This window comes from Rhinichthys klamathensis, unplaced genomic scaffold (genome assembly GCF_029890125.1).
Source record: "Rhinichthys klamathensis goyatoka isolate OS25496 unplaced genomic scaffold, OSU_Roscu_1.1 h1tg000972l_1, whole genome shotgun sequence".
NCBI lineage: Eukaryota > Metazoa > Chordata > Actinopteri > Cypriniformes > Leuciscidae > Rhinichthys > Rhinichthys klamathensis.
The window spans coordinates 109,871-132,562 of NW_026607284.1; the positions used below are offsets into that span (position 1 = coordinate 109,871).

The 22,692-nt window shown below is 39.7% G+C and overlaps 1 protein-coding gene across 1 annotated transcript in view; it reads right to left on the reverse strand.

Moving 5' to 3' along the window:
- Window positions 1–1,933: 1,933 nt before the first annotated feature.
- gnb1l (guanine nucleotide binding protein (G protein), beta polypeptide 1-like) overlaps window positions 1,934–22,692 on the reverse strand; it is a 28,754-nt gene continuing 7,995 nt past the window's right edge. Inside the window, exons 2-7 of the mRNA XM_056244389.1 lie at window positions 20,811–20,943; window positions 20,599–20,727; window positions 19,771–19,933; window positions 16,497–16,589; window positions 10,284–10,493; window positions 1,934–2,855 (exon numbers count right to left, since the gene is read on the reverse strand). Coding sequence (XP_056100364.1) covers window positions 2,589–2,855; window positions 10,284–10,493; window positions 16,497–16,589; window positions 19,771–19,933; window positions 20,599–20,727; window positions 20,811–20,929 — 981 coding nt within the window. The 5' untranslated portion in view covers window positions 20,930–20,943 and the 3' untranslated portion in view covers window positions 1,934–2,588. The remainder of the gene's footprint in view (window positions 2,856–10,283; window positions 10,494–16,496; window positions 16,590–19,770; window positions 19,934–20,598; window positions 20,728–20,810; window positions 20,944–22,692) is intronic.

The window sequence follows — 22,692 nt, forward strand, 5'->3', positions numbered from 1 at the left end:
ATAGAAATCGTTTCATTCCGACCGAGCCTGCCAACTTATAAATAATTTACTAGAACACAACCAAGTGTTGAGTTTCTCTCATTCAAAGGGCCATTTCCTCAGACTGTGATTACCTGGGATTATTATTTGTTTCCAAAAGCTAACATCCATTCATCCAGTCTCACCTATAAGAACCCAGAGTATCTTTACACCAGCAAAACATGCCATGTAGAGTCTGTTATGGGGGTCTATGAGTTTGTTTAAGCTGGCGTAGAATGGTCAGGTGACCTCTGACCCCTCATGCTATAGACAGGCGTGTGTCTGTTGTTCAGTGAGCCGCAGGTTTTTGTCAGTGGCCCATGTCGAGGTTCTGCTTATACTGACTGCTTAAGTGATCTATTATTGACTTGGGAGGTATAAGCTGAAATCTCCAGCAATAGACGCTCATGTGCTTATTCACAGAACGGATGGAAGGCACCCCTGGCATGGCTTTGTTGTGCCCCCCCCACCAAGTCTACAAAAGTAGGAAGTGATTACCAATCGGACAAGCTCTACAGAGGTCATGGACAAAGGTGCGTGAGGGTCCACAGATGACAAGGAGAAGGCTAATGACCAGGCGGACTGTGAAATGAACTGTTTTGTCTTCCTCTCCGACCGGCGACTCGCCCGCTGTTGTTTTTCCTTTAAAAGGATGGCCTCCAAGTTCCCCGAGCTTCCTGTACCGTCTGATGAGATATTCCAGTCTGGGTACGTCCCTAGAGACACGTGCTTTATGGGGCAGAACGGCTGTGGGCCGTTTGAAGTTTCACCGCCATCGCTCTGAGACGCATGAAATCCCACTTATCTTAGTACCATGGATGGCTATTATTACCGCATATACGCTGACAAGAATATTCACCTTCAAACTAATATTCACGTCTGCTTTAAATAATCAGTTGAGTTTCCAAATACCATGTTTATCGCCTAAATATGAAAACCAACAGTTTTTGTTTGAATCTTTATTAAATTTTTTCACTGAAGAACACGTAAGAATAGAGATGGTAATCATAAGGATTGCATTGATTCTGGTTCCGAGTGATAATTCAAGTTGTTTAACTGTTCTATTAATGATTCTTTTCCTATTTTTTTTTTCCAGGAAGAAACATTTGGAAGAAAGAAATGTAATATTTATCGCATTTACTGTCTTCAGTATAGCCAGAGTTAACAAATAATTACTTTAGATTTCAACAAAAACATGAATAACAAATAAGAAATCAAATCAATTAGATATCTTAAAAAAAGAACTTTTAATGACTTTTCACAGCAAATCATTAAAAAGTCATTCATTAGGGAATCAAACTACACTGGTCATGTTTGATTCACCTAAAAAGAATCAGTTCAGAAGAGTCATTCATTTGAAAATTGGTAACAGAATCAAAAGTGATTAAAATATTTTTTTTTAATGGAACTGGATCTGAATAAGAATTGGCTATCAGTTTGGTTGGTTGGAATTGGTTATGCCTACTTCAAATTTATTTAAAAAATGAAAATCAAACAGTTGATGGACCTCATTGACGTCCATAGTATGGGGGAAAATACTATGGAAGTCAATGGGGCCCCATCAACTGTTTGGCTACTGACATTCTTCAAAATATCTTCTTTTGGGTTCAGAAGAAATCCATACAGGTTTGGAACAATATGAGGGTAAATAAATGGTGACAATTTTCATTTTTGGGTTAGCTATCCCTTTAAGAACCTCATTTACAAATAGTGTAAACAATACTAGATATCAGTTTTCTTAATGTGTTACCTCAAGTCTTCTCTCTCTCACACACACACACACACACAAAAGAAAAACAAAAACAAAAAGTGCAAACTACTTTGCTGAGTGAGCCGTCCAGTTTTCGCAGAGAAATAGCAATAAATACAAAAACAGTTTGTCTTTTAGCCACATCCGAACACAGAGGTCAGCCTAGTCTTTAGCCTGAAAATAGAGCCGCCTTCATCAGCTCATGAGCTTAAAGGAAGAACGAAACGAAACTTGCTCAATGAATCTTTCTAACAAACAGGCCTGTCTGCGAAGCCTGAGCCCTTGTGATTAACCCTGTGTGATGTATGCAGGTCAGTCCAGAGGGCAATCTTAAACTCAGAGGCAGATTTAGAAAAACAGCGCTGGATTACTTTGCCGCTCAGGTGCGACTTCAAGAGCAAATACGCCTACTGAAGCACATCAACCTGGGGTAAAGCAAACATATCGGAGAGGACGGTTTAAGCTCTGCCTTTGACAAAAAAAAAAAAAAAAACGCGTTTAAATAACTATTTACCATTGTGGCAAACTGCAACAAAACACGGTGATGGAGTGTGTTTATATTAGCAGCTTTTGCTTGAGCATTTCACCAAAAGGAACTCGTTCACGTGGACGCGTCAATGGCGGCAAACACTGCTGAACGTCTTGCTAAATGTGATTGTGTTGAAGCTCCGCCTCAGAATGGCAGTCAGCCACTAATTTAGGCATTTCACCATTCAAAGAAAAATATATTAGCACCACGTTCAAGTATGTAAATAAAGTCAGAGTAATTGGCAACAATCAGTTTGAAGGAAATGGTAAAGTGGGCCTCTGTCTTTTAAACTCAACTTTCGCTATATATAGACCACACACTGATCCGCTGGTCCTTGGACCCTGCGGCCAAAAGTCTCTGTGGGGGGTCCTGATGGTCTGAGAAGGCCACACTATTCACCATGTCAGTATGATGTTGCAGAACAGCCAGTGGCTTCAGTTTCTTCAAGCCAAACACTCTGATGTTGTTGTCCCAGCCCGTCGTTGCTAGGATCTTGCCGTCGGAACGGATACGCAGCTGGGAGACCCCAGGATTGGTCATCTGAACGGAGTCGTGCATCTGTAAGGGAACACAAGTCAGACATTAATCCAAATGAGCCGCAATAGACAAATGCAGGACTTTAATGAACAAACGGCCCATGATGGCAAGAAAGGGAATTGAATATCAGACGCGAAATGAATCTCGCTAATTGTCACCATTCACGCTTTTCCGTCTCAGGCGGGTAGAAAGGATTAGAGTTGAAATGCACGACGCATAAACTATTTACCAGAAACAAATGAGCTTGTTGTTTAATGACCTGAACGAGAGCAAATTTAGATCCGTAAAAAGAATGGGGCAGAGTGCGAGAGCAATTCCCCACCAGCCACCTTTGGCTGATCTGATGATTGAGCCGCAAATGAACGGCTAAATAGCTGTTGAACCTGGCAGAGGAAATCCGTGCGCGACTCCAGCGCCTCAATCATCGGCCGTAAAACATTCAAGCACGAGCAAAACGCTACGCGCATTACTATTTGGTTTGGAGCATGAGGCGTTGGAGGTGGGGTGAGTTACCTTTGTCACCGTGCAAGGACTGTTTTCGCTGAAATCTTTGTTTGGGAAGGCCTTGTTGTTTTAACAGTCTCTGGTGAATTACATTTGCATTGAAAGGTCTGGTCAACAGTGCAAGGGAAGCAAACTCTGGCTAAAGATTACCTTCCCTTGCTCTCTGTGATCTACAGTGGCCAGGAGACCAGATAAATCTCGGTAATGGGCAACAATGTGACGTATTATAAAGTATTACCGAGAGCTCATTATCTGCGGCCCCTCTCCTTTGAGGACGTTCAAGGTATTTCCTGGAGAAAAGCGCACGTGTGTGCGTCAGCGTACGAGCCGTCTCTCCACGGGAGGCATCTGGTCCCGAAGCTGGAATCGAACTGGACAGCGTAAAATTGACTTCATAAGCGGTGTCCAGAGAGACTAATGGCTCTCATGCGAGAGAAGACAGTGAAGAATTTGTCGGCGTGCTCCTGTTTCTGCCTGGAAAATCAGAGCCAGTCACTCCTGCATGTGGAAGATATAAGCCAGTCAGGTATTCCTGACCCAAGCGGATAGAAGAATGCACGGGTAAAACCGTCCCTAACATTATTCTTTAACAGAGAAGCAAAAACAAGACTCTAGCATTACTTTTGTTCATATCTGAAATCAACTCACATTATAGTCCAAATCAAAATTTTGGAGAATGGTAATGATGTCACCTGCGAGCAGAAACTTTCCCACAAAGGGAAAAGGAGAAAGACGGGTTTGCGTGCTGCGGCCGAGAGGGACGGGGGAGAAAGATGAATCGCTCCGAGCCGAGGTTGGTATGCCTGAACTAAACGCCCATCTGGTCCATATTACAGAGTTGATAATGATGGGTTAATGTGTCTATCTGTGTTTGTTATGCTTCCCATAGTTTGTGTCAGGAAAATACATTAATTTAATTAAGAGGTCACAGCAAAGCGATAAAAAAGGTAAATGGGTGTTTATAAAGTGAGCTGCGAGGCCTGTATCATGAAATAACCATTAGAAAACCATGATTTACAGATAGCCACACTTTCGTTTTTGAATGATAATCGTATGAACTGAATTTTCCTACAACTTTCACTATTCCAGGGAGTTTAAAAACTGTTTACTCCAAAAGTCTTGCTAAATTAGCACTGCTGGCTATCGCTTTTTCACACAAATGCAGGATTTAAATGGTGTGTCTACCCCATACTCAATCTCGTTCAAATGCAATATGGAAGCATTCATACCAAACACAACCTTTAGAGTCTGAGAAATGTCATATCATTAGCTTTCATTTATGGAATCCATTCTCCATGGGTTTAGATCCTCTACAATGAACTTACAGACATCAAAGAGGTCAGTCTTTATGAACTATCCTTCATTTCTCTGTAGGACTATTGATTCCTGATGGGGTATACATAGCAAACGGTCATCTATGCACGCAAAGTACACACATATGCTTGTCCTGTTGACGATTAACCAAAAACAAACCTCAAAACCTTGCCTTAGGCCCAATGGTGGACTGGAGGACAACACATTTACTTGGTTATACTACATCAAGACCAATAGAGCGTCACAGGAATGAGTCCTAAAACCCAGAAATCAAATAGAATTTTTGCACTTCTAGTTCAATCGTCCCAAAGTCAATGGTTTACAATGTTTTATGCGTCTTGAAAAGGACAGTTGCTAACAAGTGGCTAAATGGGACTTCATCTACTGACTAGTCTGCTTCCACAGCCCCGTTGTGATTATCCTCAGGCTCTTACACACTATTCTAACTCAAACTTTCCAACTTGTAGATTTTAAATAAAGACAGAAAGTTGTCAGAAGCTTAGTGTTGGTGGCGTTGAAGATATGCAAACATGGTGTAGTTTTAAAGCCTAAATTTAGGCTTCATTAAAGTTGGGTTTGTTTATGAATATTATTTTGACAAACAAAACATGTAAGGATCTTAAAATTCATTGGTCATCTTGTTTTATTATAGAAAATTCAAAGAAATCCTATTGGCTTTTTGTCGAGGGAACCATGGTGATGCTAACTTCCGGCTTGGCCTATAAAAACACGTAATTCCTGTAGCACTTTATTTTAAAGAAAGTTAACCTTGATCATTTTTGGAAGCAATGCAACGGGACACGAGTGCGCGATGAGTGCACACTTGGTTGCACTGCATGGCAGCCAATTAAAAAGCTAAGTGCGATTGATTTTTGGCAGCAACGGAACGGGATGTTCAAAGCGCAGTATGTTGCTTTCTCCGGCATGGACTTGGCAGACTCAACTGACTTCACACTGATCCCCTGAAACCAGTTATCATCACTTGTCCACTTGAGCCCGACAATCCAGTACAGATGAGGGGTGTGTTTGCATTTTCTGGCGACAGTGTTTTACAACACACCCCTTTCGCCTTTAATCGCGGTTTTTTTTTTTACATGCACCTCTCAATTGGGCATTACACCTAGTGGACACCTGAACAAAAAACATGTTGGCACAAGAGCATGAAAAAAGAGAAACCAATACCTAATATTATTGACGAAAGCAAAGGAATTTACAAAGCATCCTGCTTCCTCATTCCAAAACACCCCTTGATAGGGCCGTTGAGTGCTGACAGATGCTGGATACCTGAAGCACGGAGCCTGGTGTGGTGCAGGATGGGTAGTAGGAGGGAGGGCTGTTTAATTGAGAGGAGCGGTAGGAATGTAGGGATTGAACGTGAAGAGATGTGGAGATCCACCTGTGAGTGCTGTCAGCACGTCTCCAACAGCATGCACAGACATCCATGCTTGATTTACAGTAATCTTTACACACATACAACAACCATCTCTGCCTCACCCTCCAAAATCTTGTCCGTCTACATCTGTCAATAGTCAGGAGCGCAGCCAACCACCCATAGCCAAATCTTGATCAACAAACGTCTTGCCTTTGCCATCACACACACTGTTGCGATCACACATGCAAAGCGATACGCGAGCGTAATCACTCTTAGTCAAGCCTGTGACAGATGCGGCTGCTGAATTCCACCACCACGGCTATCATATCCATGAGCTAGTGTGGAACGGCGGGCCACCCCAGGCGAACCACTGTTTATCTGTGCTTGATAAAAACCGCAACCCTTTCTTCAGCTCACATACACCATCTTACAGAATACTTCTGTGCAAAATGACGAAGCTGAAAGGCTTCTTATCTACACATTTACTAATCAATTTATTTTTTTAAAACTTATTTTTCTATTTCACAACGATAACGATAGTGAGACGGAAAATGCGCTTCATGACTATATATATATTTTTTTACTGTTGCAAGAAATGGGATGATAAAAAAACAACACTATATTAACACTGTTTGTTTTTTGAAGAAAATCCGAAGGAATATATGACTGTCTAAAACAATCCAATAGTAGAAAATATTTTCAGGAATTGACCCGCTTGACACCGAATAAACTCCTGCGCTTTGCTATCAAGTTAATTAATTCACCCAAATGCATCCTATACAGATATGAGATTAATCAGAGACACACTACCTTTCAAAAGTTTGGGTTCGGTTCGATATTTTAATGTTTTTAAAAGAAGTCTCTTGTTATGCCCACTAAGACTGAATTTACTTGATACTGATCGCAAACTTTAAAGGTATACACACCATAAATGTAACTTCACTTGCATCTGCACAAAATGACGCAAATACACAAGTAAACTTGAAATAAGTTACATGCTAATGATCAAGTTGCATGGCGAATATGCTCTTTTTGTAACAACACACTAAAGCACTATTTATCAATAACTAAAGCATTGTATTACAAAAGTGTACTCATGTTATTTCAGGAGATACTTCACCCAAACATTTACTCGTGCTCATGTCATTCCAAACCTGTATGACTTACTTTCTTCTCAAAATATAATAAAAATATGCGGATATGTTGGTGTCCAACAAAAAAATTTGAAAATTGAAATTGAAAAAACAATTTTTTTGGTTAAATTATACTTTAAGCTTTAAACATTAATAACATGCAAATAATTAATAAAATAGTTGAATATTTGGTATAATTTTGCACTCTCTCAAACTAAAATTCTATTTTTATCAACTAAAATTAGATACCATTTTAGCATCTAAGTCAAAGTAAAACGGTCTAAAATACTGTACATGACAAAATTGACAAAATTAGAATTTTCTTCAAAATTCAAACTTTGACAGAAACAAATGAAAGAAAGAAAGGAAAATGAATGATGCTGATAGAGTGGTGTCAGCGTTTTCCGCAGCGTGCGCATTTCAGCAGCGTGTTAAGGTCGGACGGTGTCAGACCCTGTTGCTTCATCTCTTCTCAGCCTTTCGTAGAGCTTCCCACTGTGAACTACTGTTCCTTTTATTGCAGATGTGTTTTTTGTTTGGTTAGCAGCCTGCGAGGTTCTGATGTTTTTATTACCTCTCGCGGGTCGTTCGTCAAGAGGGGCGAGCGAGAGGAGCAGCCACCCGGCAGATACCCCCAGCTCTACCGCCACACAAAAATACGTCTGTGGGAAGAGCTCGCAGCGGCTGTCTGGACGTCACACTGCGCTGCACTTCGGGGTAATTTAAAAGCCCCGGCAGACTCCTTTTCCGAGCTCCTCTTTTTTTAGGCCCTCTTCGCCAAGAATTACATTTTAAATCAAATTTTTTTCGACGTGCAAAATCAACTGAACCGTCGATACAGATCCTATTTTGTGAATAAATGCTTCTTATTACTGCAAATACATTTTGCGTGCTAGACAAAATAGGCAGGAAGGTTTGGGAATATTTCTAATTCACCCATTCATGTGTAAAAGGCGCTGGAAAGAATAACAATCCATGCACAGGACCGGAGTGTTGTATATCAGAGCTTTTTCACACAGATTTTCTAGCCGAATATGAAATATTGAATCTGTAAGACCCTGAAATCAGCCGAGAATATGGCCGCTAATGAGGCATTACCTTTCAGATGAGTAAAGTGTTATGCAAGATAAAACACGGCTCTGGTGTGTGCTCATTTTTTAAGAATGCTGTGTAAATATAAATATAAAAGCGGTTGTGTGCGCACAGTATTGTGGGAGAAGAGATGTTTTTGTCATGGGGAAAATCTGGCCTAGAACTACAGTATGACATCAGAGTGTAGCAGAGAGTTGCCAATCTAAAGTAAAAGAGACTGATTTATTATACAACAGACATGAGGAAACTTCAAATTCTAGCCAAATACTTTCCAAGTGTATCAGGAGGTGTGTGTCTACATGGCCACGTACACACCCCTGCTAAATACACTCCTCAATACTGTTCACTTGTCCACTACACAACATTTGTTCAGATTTTTGCTGCGATTTGAAGTCTGGACGAGTTGGCAAGGCCGAGAACGGTTTGTAATCGTGCCGTGCTGAACCAAGCTCAAGTGGAAATATAACTGGAACCGTTCCTTACAGTTTTTGTGCAAAAAGCAACTTATGAGCCTGGGTTGTTTAGTGTATGACGTCCTGTTTTTCTCTGTAACCAAACCTGGCAAGTGCATGATGCCCAGTGTTTTAAAATCTGTGCAGATTTTAAAACTCATGTAGTGTATTTCAGCCTTAAATCGTTCTGCACACACCTTGTTTGATTATTTACAGGAGCGACAACTGAATTTGGATTAAATCTTTGCAGAGAACCGAACTGAACAACCAGTTACAAATTGGATAGATGGCAGTTTACTATTAACTGACGGACAATAATAAAAACATCTCTAGTCGCTAATATTACTTTGGCCAAAAACAGCCAACACTAAATGGGTTAAACTGTTGGCATCCTTGTTTCTTATCTACAAAAGACAAAGAAACGACAACATGTTGCTATGATTATCATTTTGCAACTGAAAAGGCATTCCCAACCCATTTTACTTAATGTAACTTTTTAAAGTGAGGACTAAAATATCCTGTTCAAATATTGATGCTATCAAATTTTGAGAAGGCTTTTTGACCGAACTTTGAGGCTGAAGGTCAAGTTCACTTTTGAGAGCATCTAGACGTATCCCAATGCTAACGCTTCTTTTCAAAATGTAAAATAATTTGTGATTATTGCTGTCCTTTATAAAAAATAACTAACTAAATAACTGCATTAACCATTGGAAAGTTTGGCTTTAGAAAGGCTATATTACTTACAACAGTATCCTAAAAAAAATGCATAAATAGCCATTTCCATATTGGTTAACATTAATGCTATTTAACCATTAACCAATAGTCCACAAGACCATGGTGAAATCAGACAAAAGAAAAAGTCAGACAAATCACAAGTGGATGACGCTAAATACAGGTGTACACGGGGTCTAAAAGTTTTAAGCTTGTCATGTTTCGACCACTTCCAGAGGTATTCGAAAACGCATTAGACCGGATTGCTTTTGTGGTGTAGACGCTCATGTGTTTGAATGCGTTCGAACAGCCACAAAAGACCACCAACTCTCTGCCTGCTGACAATGCGTAAACATTATGGGAAGCGCAGTAGCCAGACATGATTTAAACTTTGTCGACTAAAGACGACCTAAGTTTGGTTTGAAGATGAAAAACGTACCAAGCACAAAGTTCTCTCACCATTCCTGATTTCTAACACACACTCACCTTGTTCGGCGTGGTCTTGCAGCTATCAGAACATAAACAAAAGCTGATGCTCGCTGTATGTTTTTCCGTGAGCTTATTGATCCATTATTTATTTGATCTTATTTGATCCATTAGATCAAAAGATCTAAAAAAAAGTCCATACATTTACACTCCCACAGACCCTCGCCTTTAAGTGGTTGAAAGTGGACAAAAGAGACCGATTAAAAAACAGGTGTAAACGGGAATCGGTCTCCCTCATCTACATGTGATCTGATCGACCAAAACGCATCTTAATACCAGGTGTAAACAGGGCCTTTGATAATTTCACTGAAAAAACATTCACTGATGAAAAGTTCTCAATAAGAAAAGTTTGTGAGGCTCAGTTATGAGTTCACGTTAAATTAACCTGAAGGTTTTGCTGGTTGTCAAATGTCCAGGATTGGAGAATCTTCTCTGAAGATCCAGAAATGCCTTTCTGCCTGCATACATCAACGTCTAGACACATGACTGGCTCAGGATGCGCCTTCAGACAGCTGAACGGACGGCGATGGGAAACATCCCATAACACCAGAGAGCCGTCCTCATACCCGGCACACAGAACCGGACCAGAATCAGCCTACATGGAGAGAAACAAACAGAAGATGTGAGGACATGTGAGAATAATGGAGATCCAAGAAAAGGAGTGTAGAAATACTGAAGGGGGAGGTAGAGAGAGGAACAGAGACAAACAGAAGCTCATGGCAGCAGTGTTTATCAGAGGTTATCAGACTGCTCATGCTCTGATGAACCACAGCATTAATCATCTGATGCTGCCTTTAGCCAATCACAGGACACGTCACTGTACACTTCATTAGAGCTTCATTATTTATATATATATATATATATACACACACACACACACACACATATATACATACACATATACTGTACATATATAGCATTCATCGCCAATAAAATAACCTTTAAAGTATTTTAGTAAATATATGTAGGTGAATATCACTGTAATAGCACAGTTTCTGCATTAAAAATGATTAAATATTCATCCTTGTGTTAATTTAGTTAAAACAGTGTGGATAATCAACATTATATAAAATAAAATTAAAATAATTAAAATATAATATATAAATAAAAAAATACTCAACATTTTAGAGCAAATACGGAGATATGAAATGTCATCAAATAGTTGGGGAAAAAAAGAGAGAGAATCTTTGGCTATATCACCCATCCCCAATTTTTTTTTAGATATACAATACATAAATGAAATAAAATAAAATAAGAATTGCTCAACATTTCAGAGCAAATACATAAACAGAGAGATATTAAATATTTTGTTTTTGTGGCCAATAACACCCAGCCCTACTCTACAGCTCTAGTGAGTGAATGAACAGACAAGTAGCCAGACATATTTGCAAACCATAAACAGAAAAGTATCTGAAAAATATTTGCATTAACACCTATAACTGCTTGAACGCGTCACTACAAATCTTCGCTCTGAGCCCTTTTTTATTTTTTATTTTTTTGGCCATTTTATACCGCCACAATCAACGTGACCTAACTTCCTGCAACACTCTCGGACCTTTTTTCACTTAACCTCAAAAAAGCGACAGCTCAGGTGCATGTGCTTGTTTGTTTACTCAGATTTACAGCACCTCCGAGGTGCTCATTATCTGCAAGGAGAAGCGTTCGAGCTACACGGCTACACGCAGTATGTTGTCTCATAAATCAGTTTAGCGGATAAAAGCAGAATGAAGGAGCTGATAAAAGCCTACAGTCTCATAACTCAGAACAGAGCTGCAGGCGTGCTGTCTACACAGCAAGATTTACAACGGAGGTGTCCTTCCCCTCCTTTCTCACCCCTCTCCTTCTCAGATACACAACGAATACACACACACACCCCTCCTTCACAAGATCATTCATCTCCTTGTGCAAGTGACAACACAGCAGTGCCATTTACCACACTTGGTTTACACTACGTTGTGTATGCATCAATCACAATAAAAACACTTGTTATTGGGTTATCTTATTTTTTTTTTTTAGAAACAAGAAACACTGTAATACATACTTAAACTACAGTTCAAATGTTTGGAGTCAGTATGATTTTGAAAGAAATTAATACTTCAATTAACTGAAAAGTGACAAAAGACATTCACAATGCTACAATAAATGCTGTTCTTATATTCAAAGAATCCTGAAAAAAGTACCAGTTTCCACAAAAATATTAAGCAGCACAACCGTTTTCAACGGTGTTAATAATAAGAAATGTTTCTTGAGCATCAAATCAGCATATTAGAATGATTTCTGAAGGATCACGTGACACTGAAGACTGGAGTAATGATGCTGAAAATTCAGCTTCGCATCACAGGAACAAAATACATTTTTAAATTCAAATAGAAAACACTAATTTTAAATTGTAATAATCTTTCACAACATTTAATTTTTTCCTGAATTTTGGATAAAATAAGGAGACCTTGTTCAAAAATCTCACTGACCCAAAAATTTGTAACAGTAGTGTATGTTCAATGATATAAAAAAAGAATCAAAGCCAAAGACAAACAAACAACAAAATTTCATAAATTAATCAAATAAATAAAAGGTGGCAGACTGTTTTCGCTTTGGCTTTTACCTACAGAAGGATGAGGAATCTTTACAAATCAATGTGTAGTGTACTTGGTACAGGCAAAGCTGGCAAGGGAAAAATTATTTCCATATGTGTAAGGGCCCGAAAGTCGGGACTCATTTTTCCCCCTTCTCCGCCACGTCTTTTTTCGCAAAGACCGTCCTCTCTTTGCACAGTATATTTCTTTTTCCTGCTACGCTTAAACAAAATTCCCCCTCGAATCACGAATGCCATGTAAACACATCACCGGCAAAGTGTATTAGGATGAAATAAAAAATAAAACAACTGGAAATCAATCCCCAAGCCTCATAGACAGTTGTTAAGCATTACCGTCTGTTGCCCTCTGGCCCCTGCACTTCAGTTAAGTGTAGGTGCTCCCTGATTGATGATGTCACAGGTCAAGGGTCATGGAACCCTGGGTAGACACCTAATTCATTATATCCTCCATGGCTGGTCTACAAGAGGGCGCTTTAGCCGGATTAGGACTCGAGCTTCAGGGAAAGATTCATCATCCCAACAGCTGCATCAGATGGATGCTCCAGACTGAAGCCACAACAGAACGGAGGGGAGGAGAGGAGAGCGGTGGCGTTCCACTGGATGGCAACAAGTCGCCATGCACCAGCGAAGCCCCCGCTGAGTGGGAAACCACAGAGTTGATCCCGGCACAGACCCTCCTCGCATCTCTGGGGGCTTTCAAAGGAAGACCGGGAGAGAGGAGCTCCTCTAGGTCAAGTCGTGTGAAAGACCGTGGGTGGCGTGCGTGTAAGCCACACCTGAACAAGGGCGAACAGATGTGCGACAGGGTTACTAGAATATGCAACACGCTGATGAAAGCGAAAGCGGTTTACGGGGCTATAATGAGGAGTCCAAAGAAACGAGGACATATGGAGCAGAGCTGGTGGAGGGTGATGTCAGGGGGATCTTGATGGATATCTGTAAAGGACCATTTCCTTCTCACCAACATCACTGCATCTCTGCCACCAGGCCTTGTCCAATCTCACCCAGTAGGCTTGCATGTGCAGTTATAATTAAGCTACACCAGAGGGGCTCTTTTTTTCTTAGTCGATCTATATTCTATCTGTCTGTCCAAGTAATCCAAGTAACAGCTATATGTAGATAAGCTGGATGAAGCTGAGCTACAATTACATTATCTGCCTATTCAACTTCACAATGGACTGGTACAATTTTAGTATGATTAAAGCGTTAAAGCAAATTTAATATGTAAAGTGCAAGTAAAATAAGGAAGTGATGATACTAAAACTGACCATAATAATCAAATAATTATGAATTGGTCAATTACTGGTAAATTCTAAATTATGTTGTGCAAAAAACCCCACTAAAAATACATAGTTTTAAAAGCTATAAATGAATGTTCCCATTAGAAAATTACAAAGCATAATTTGAGTGCTAAAAAAAGAACTACTGTAAACAATTAAATATCCAAAATTGACTGCAGTTTATATTTTCAGCTTACATTTTGTGTGATTTTGTCATTATATTAGCTATTTTTAAATATTTCTCTCTAGCTTTAATTTATTTTTATTTCAGTCATTTTAGTACTTAAACTTATTTTATTTCAGTTAGTGGCCAAGGCAACATTTTTCATTTTCGTTTAAGTTTTCATCTAATATTTATACTTTATTTCAATGAACAAAAATGAATTAAAATTTGTTTTTAATAGTTTTAGTTAACGACAACACTGAATTGATCAACAGGGAAATAAATTAAAAATCACGGTTGCACTTTAGTTTACAGTACGTGCACTTAGTTTACTTACCTAAGAAAGTACTGGGTAATATAAGGTAACTACATGGGTAACGGTTAGGTTTAGGGGAAGGTTCAGGGTGAGTACCTAGTTAATACCCAGATATTGCAATAATAAGTACAAAGTATGTACATAGGGAACAGGACAGTAAAATAAAGAGTAACACTTTATTTTAGTGTCCTTTTTACATATGTTACATGTACTTACCATAGTAATAATGGTGAATTATGCATAATTTAAAGCAACTAACCCTCAACCAAACCCTAATCCTACCCTAAACCTATAGTCAGTACATGTAGGTCATTATTATTACTATATGATTATACTGTAACAATGACACCTTAAAATAAAGTGTAACCAAATAAAGTGCCAACAAAATCCCCAATATCAGCCACCGATATCAGTACAATATATCATGCATCTCTAATCTTACAGCACTGACTAACGCTGAGACGCTAACCAACCAATCATAAGCCACGGGGATCTATAAGAACAAGAAGAGGGAGACAGTCATAAAGTGCCAAGTGAGTCTCAAGCCAAACCCCAAAAAAGCATTACTTAATATGGCATTTAATCCGTTCCAATAGTCAGAAAGAAAGACAATAAATCTGTTGTCAGTTCTATTGGCAGCATGATGGAGGAGATGTGTTCAAAGAGAAGAGAGTGAGGAGGACAGCGATCATCTGTGTGTGTGTGTGTGTGTGAGGTTGAGGAAACGGCAGTCTGCACCAGCAGGGATCATGAGGATAACAAGACAACCGCTTCATGATTGATTGACACCGGGAGCGAGCAATGTGTTACAGCCGCTGGGGAAGTGACCGGGCCAAGTGTGCCCACACTGAGAGAGGACTGCTTAACACGTTCACGCTGGGTTCCTCATCTGGGTAGACGGGTACCTCTGAACTGAGCATGACAGTAACAGATCTCCCTGTCTGAGCAAATGAAAGACGACAGCTTGGAGCGATTCACTGCCGCCCAGGGTCCTGCTGTTAGATGTCAGCACCTACCTGTGGGGCGCCCCATTAATACTTCATAATTATCAATTCTAATCGAGGCAGGCGGCACTAAGAGCCCCACTGTCTACACAAGACAGGCAGAAAGGATGAGGGAATGCTGGTGAAAAACAAACAGAATTACAACACAGATACAACCACCGAAAGCGCTCGAGGCCAGAGCCGTCTTCATCAAGCGCTTTGATTAGCGCTGCCAATTAACTGCGAGGAAACTCCTCCTTGCTGTCAACTGACCTGAGATTAACTGAGGGCACAGACGGAAAACTCGTAAATACTAGAAAAGAGATATTAATTATCAGTGGAAAATAATTATAGGTCTCTTTATTGGAAGCAAAATAAAAATTTCAGCTGTGTTTACAAAACACACAAGGGCAGTTGATATATGGCACTGAAGCAAAGTTGTTCCAAACACTATGATTACGGTGCAGCGGGGGGTAGAGGCGGGAGGAACAGCCCGGACAGGTCGCATCCATAAATCAGATAAGTCCTGTTGCTTTATACACTTTCCAACTGCTCAGTTGCCCTGTGAGCTCTTGGTTTACTTGTCAGTACCTCAAAAGGCAACTCTTGGCAATGCCGAAATTAAAAACAACAACTATTACAAACCTGGGAAAATCTGACGCTGCTTTTAAAGTGGGGGATGGGGATTACTTTATTAAGCCACTAAACTTTATCATCACACATTATATTGTTGAAATGCTATAATATTTTGTGCAGGCATTTAGCTTTATTTGTTGTAAATAAAAAAGCCTGACAAAGTCACTGCTAAATGCCTATACCTATACATACCTATTGTGGTATATATACTGACACCCCAACTCGTAAACTCGGGAAAAGCAAGAGCTTCCCACTTGTATTTACGACATTGTGGTGCTGCTCATGAGTGTTCAACCCGTGAAAACAATCTTTTCTACATGACTTGAATGCACTATAACTACTGTAATTTTTTTTTAACATTAGAATGGTGCAAGTAATCCAGTAAACCTCAACAGTGCAAAAAAAAAAGTAAGTAAACTTTTAAGTATACTCCCAGTTAAAAAAACCTAATTTATTTATAGATTTATAATCTAAAGTTAATGAAAATTTTAATAGACTAATAATGCCAGCATTACATAAAACAAATCACTTTCATTCTCCATAATTTATAAAGTGGTGGCTGATTTAAGTAATTTTTTTCCCCAAGCATACTTCCGGACATATGTAGCGGAGTGTGGTGACTCTTACCTGCCACATCTTCATACACATGAGCATCCCCAGCTTTGAATCTGGTTTGAGAGTGCACACTGGAGTCCAGCTCCTCATCTCCACCACGCTCACCTAAAAAATATGATACAGATTAAAAGCTTCAAATCTTTTTCAGTGTTGTATTTTTCCCAAGAAAAAATTCTTCTAGGTTTACGGGAGTCACCACTATTAATGTAATGTTGAAATACTGGAAGTTGAATGCACATCCAGACTAAAATTAGTGATACCCTCCAAATAATCTATATTCAAAAGAATGCACCGCACAGATGTGTATGAGACAACTGTCCTGTTAGTTTGCCATGATGCATGTTCACAGGTGGTAAGCGAGTGCAGACAACATTGGGCTGGTTGCCAGCAGCTTCCCACTTTCCTGCGCTCTGCCTGTCTCGACTCGTTGGACTCCAAACAGAGGCAATTGATTTAAAACACAACAGTTTCCAACACAGAAGGGCCACGATCATTATTAATAATAATAATAATAATAATAATAATAATAAGTAACTGACCCACTAATGTTTCTGACTAACAACCTAAAAATGGTGTGATGAGCATTGGTGAACATGCATACAGATAGTCTCAAAATGCCCAAAATGTCAGAATGCCATTGCATTTAACAACAAAATATCAAAACATGAGGCATTTGCGAATGAATGATGATATACAATTGGCCTCAAGGTGATTTTTAGTGGATGTATGAAGTCAGTTCTCCTCAAGTTCACACAGGACTAGCCACAGGTGGAGTTCATCACATTATCCATGAACATGATCTAGTAATGTTTGACACCCAGAAAGTTGCCTTTATCCACTTTATCTCAATTTTGAACACTTTTTGGTGACAAACAAGTGTGCTTGGTTTAATATATTATCTAATGGAATGACTTTAAAATGTTTTTAATGGTGTTTAAGTGTCCAAATGCTTCTGGGGTTGTCACTGTATATGACATGCACTCAATGTAATAACCCCTGAGTAACTGGTCCAGGCCCATATGTCTTAGGCTGATTGCAGAGGCAGCCATGATTAAGAATCATTCTAATCAAGTTCAATTTAACATCTCTGACTTCAGACCAATTCATATTTTAACACTAAGACACATCTGCACGTTCTACATGTGTTTACGCCTGTAACTATAAACAGTAGAGAAGGGCAGCTCTCATCCCCCCAGGTTAAAGAGAGAGAGAGAGAGAGTCGATAAATAACCGCGAGTCTATTAATTAAAGCCCTGCACTGTCAGCCTCACTGGAACGCTAAACATGAAAGCCTCCAAAAACACCGGAAGACACAGATGAGGTCGAGTTCCGGACTCCCAGCATGCCTTGCAGCATTGTTATTTGTTTTAAGAGACGTATAGTGGTGTAGTTTGCCTGCAGTTATCTTGTGACGGTTATTACCTTGACAGGCTTTTGACAAGGCCTTCATTAGTTAGTACAAGGTGGGAGGGGGATGTAAGAGTGCTGTAAATGCCAGACCTAATGTTTCCATATGCTTGAGCACTATGGGGAAAAGAGTACATTGGGTAGTGCACACTACATTGCATATCAAGTTATATATATGCTCCTATACCCCTTTTTCACCAAAATGGTAGATATTTAAACTATGGGAGTTTGTTTCCGCCACAGAATAAAGAAAAAATTGCGACTTTATATCTCGCAACTCTGACTTTATATCTTTCAATACAGAAAAAAAGATGTCAATTGCGAGATATAAACTCACAATTGTGTGTTATAAAGTCAGAATTGCGAGACATAAACTTGCAATAGTGAGAAAAAAAGTCAGAATTGTGAGATAAAAAGTCACAGTTCCCTTTTTAATGTTTTATTGTGTGACGGAACCAAGCTTCCGTAATAAACACTTAATATCAAAAATTACTTTATCCATTTTATAACTTTATTAATTTCATATTATTAATTTCATATTTTTATTATTATGTATTTAAATTATATAAATATCATGTAAATATATATATATATATATATATATATACACATACATATATGTATATATATATATATATATATATATATATATACATATATGTATATATATATATATATATATACACACACACACAGTATATATAAAATAAAAAGGGAAGCAGTAAAAACATTTGATTTTTATTTCTCAGCTGGATGAGGGAAAAAATGTTGCAATGTGACAAAAATGGAAAATGTGGGTTGGAGCATCGACCGCTTACACTGACGTCAGCTTTGTTGATTGTAATGTAAGCGATCTAGTTCGGTTTTGTTTCAATATAACAGTCAATATAACAGTAGCAGGGGGCATGGAGTGATGAAATAAAGAGGAAGGGGGATGCATTTGGAGCATTGTAGGGAAAAGGACGAGGATAACAGCAATATTGAAGCTCTGTGTTAGGTCTGGCTGCAGGGATGCTGGTAGCTGAAGCATGGTAAATGTGGATCGAGTGACAGCTCAAGCTCTCTCAAGTGAGTAACTGGCAGACTGAACAGTGAAACATGAATCTGGATGCATTAAAAGCCAGGACAGAGCAGAACTCACACTCTCTGCTCTCCGTCTTCTGCTTGACTGCACAAATCACACCTACGGTCAGACTGAATCTTACCTAAAATGACCACTACCAACTAGAATCAACATGATTTGAAAAATAATTAAAGTCATAACACTTGCCAAAATTACAGTAGTACCAGATTAAAATAATTCTAACTAGTGGTGGTTTGACATACAGTACCTGCAATGCTTGGTTATTGGTCGATATTTAGCTATTTAGAAAACTGATATTAAATTATATATGAAACTGCTTGGTTAATTAATTAAACATACACTACCATTCAAAAGTCTGGGTTTGGTAAGATTTGTGGGCAGTGGGCAGCCATTTTCGCTGCGGCACCAAGGGAGTGATTGGGGTTTAGGTGCCATGCTCAAGGGCACCTCAGTCATTTCCTGCCGGTATTGAGAATCGAACCCAAAACCTTTGGGTTACCAGTCTGACTCTCTAACCATTAGGCCATGACTGTTTGTTGTGCAGTTTTAGGGATTTATTTATTAACATCGATTTGTAATAATTAAAAAATATACAGAAATATGTACAGAAGGTGTGGTTTGCCCAGGGCAAGCTAGAACTGCCACTGCCATTGAATTATAGAATCTTTTTATTGGTCACTGGCTAAAATCCAACTATTGATGACAGTTCCTTAAGCAACTAAATTTATTCCGAAGTGTTTGTGGGCACTGTCCTGAGATGTGTGTGATGAAGCTATTATCTCTGCAGTCACTCACCTCCTCCATATGTTCTGTGGGGTGGGCCAGTAGAGCGGATCCGGGCCGGGACTCCAGCAGAGAGCACTGACTGAACCCCACACTGCCCGTGAGGAGAGAATCCGTAACTGTGCTGCGGTCTTCGGACAGATCCCACACACACACCCGCATGTCTCGACCCTGACTGACAGCCACAGACACAAACACACGCACAGCAGAACAAAAACACAAACCTATCATTTTAGCAATCACACTGAATATCACAAATGAACTGAACCAGTTTGGCCAGATATTGGTCTAGACTAAGACAGTAGAGAGAGGGGACTGAAAATAGAAAACAGAGAAGGGGGAAGTGATCCACACACAGTCCAGATTTGAAGTGGAGGCCACAGTCCAAGTCTCTTCTGCATGAGCATCACAGCTTAACATATTTGATGCATGCGCTTTAGATGGTCACATGACAATAATGATGCAGTTTGATAGGCTACAGGGTGACACACATCTTAGGCCCTGTTTATACCTAGTATTAAGATGCATTTTGGTCGATCGGATCACAAGTGGATGGCTCTAAATTCCAGAGGTAGTCGAAAACGCATTAGACCGGATTGCTTTCATAGTGTAAACGCTCATGTGGTCGAAAGTGTTCGAACAGCAAAAAAATCCACCAACTCTCTGCCTACTAACAATACGTAAACATTATGGGAAGTGCGCTAGCCAGACGGGATTTAAACTTTGTCAGCTTGAGACCCAAGTTCTCTCACCATTCCGGATTTCTAAAAGGCGATCCGATCTACCAAAAACACATCTTAATACCAGGTGTAAACAGGGCCTTAACCCCCTCTCCTCTACCTGATGAGTCTGCTGCTGCTGTCTTTGAAGGTGTGGAGCCAGATAACAGAGTTCCCAGCATGGCTCTCTAAAACATGTTCTGCTCTCCTAGTGGTCAGGTTCCAGACATGGATTGCACCTTTACCTGACCTAAAGCACACAAGCATCAAGATTACTATAAACATGACAGTTTTAAGGCACCCAAAAGGTTGAAGGTTGAAGTTGGCACCAACCCAGAGTAGAGAAATGGTGGTCCATCTCCACCACAGCAGAAGTGAAGGGTGTTCACTGCGGCCCCTGAACCCCTCAGGATGAACAGCGGGTCTGGAGGAGGGCGGGACATCAGTAACATCAGTGATCTTTATCCTAGGATAGATGCATACATAACATAGATGCCAATACTGACAAGGTCACTGATTTATTGTGCATACCTGGTAAAAAATCATTTTCATGGTTAAATATATGTACACTCACCTAAAGGATTATTAGGAATACCTGTTCAATTTCTCATTAATGCAATTATCTAATCAACCAATCACATGGCAGTTTATTCAATGCATTTAGGGGTGTGGTCCTGGTCAAGACAATCTCCTGAACTCCAAACTGAATGTCAGAATGGGAAAGAAAGGTGATTTAAGCAATTTTGAGCGTGGCATGGTTGTTGGTGCCAGACGGGCCGGTCTGAGTATTTCACAATCTGCTCAGTTACTGGGATTTTCACGCACAACCATTTCTAGGGTTTACAAAGGGAAAAACATCCAGTATGCGGCAGTCCTGTGGGCGAAAATGCCTTGTTTGATGCTAGAGGTCAGAGGAGAATGGGCCGACTGATTCAAGCTGACAGAAGAGCAACTTTGACTGAAATAACCACTCGTTACAACCGAGGTATGCAGCAAAGCATTTGTGAAGCCACAACACGCACAACCTTGAGGCGGATGGGCTACAACAGCAGAAGACTCCACCGGGTACCACTCATCTCCACTACAAATAGGAAAAAGAGGCTACAATTTGCAAGAGCTCACCAAAATTGGACAGTTGAAGACTGGAAAAATGTTGCCTGGTCTGATGAGTCTCGATTTCTGTTGAGACATTCAGATGGTAGAGTCAGAATTGTAATGGTGTGGGGGATGTTTTCTTGGCACACTTTAGGACCCTTAGTGCCAATTGGGCATCGTTTAAATACCACGGCCTACCTGAGCATTGTTTTTGACCATGTCCATCCCTTAATGGCCACTATGTACCCATCCTCTGATGGCTACTTCCAGCAGGATAATGCACCATGTCACAAAGCTCAAATCATTTCAAATTTGTTTCTTGAACATGACTGAGTTCACTGTACTAAAATGGCCCCCACAGTCACCAGATCTCAACCCAATAGAGCATCTTTGGGATGTGGTGGAACGGGAGCTTCGTGCCCTGGATGTGCATCCCACAAATCTCCATCAACTGCAAGATGCTATCCTATCAATATGGGCCAACATTTCTAAAGAATGCTTTCAGCACCTTGTTGAATCATTGCCACATAGAATTAAGGCAGTTCTGAAGGCGAAAGGGGGTCAAACACAGTATTGGTATGGTGTTCCTAATAATCCTTTAGGTGAGTGTATACACCACAAACACACAGACCACAAACCAAAAGTGTAGGGGATTTAAAAAATAAATAAATACCTTTTCTTCAGAAAGGATGCATTACATTGAATGAAAGTGGTTTCCACAAAAATATTAAGCAGCTCAACTGTTTTCAACATTGATAATAAGAAATGTTTCTTAAGCATCAAATCAGCATATTAGAATGATTTCTTATTAAGCAGCTCAACTGTTTTCAACATTGATAATAAGAAATGTTTCTTAAGCATCAAATCAGCATATTAGAATGATTTCTGAAGAATCACTGAAGACTGAGTAGCAGCTCTAACTTGTAGCAGTTTGCCTAAAAAAAAAATCAAATCCTGACATTCAAAAAGAATAGAGAAACGTATCGACCACATGACCAGCACAGGTGGAATTTGTTTACACAACTTACTCATAATTATTAGCACCAGCCCTTATGAACACACCGATATATCTTGGTTAACACTGTAAACAATAAAAGCCTTTGGGCAAAAGGAAGATGTG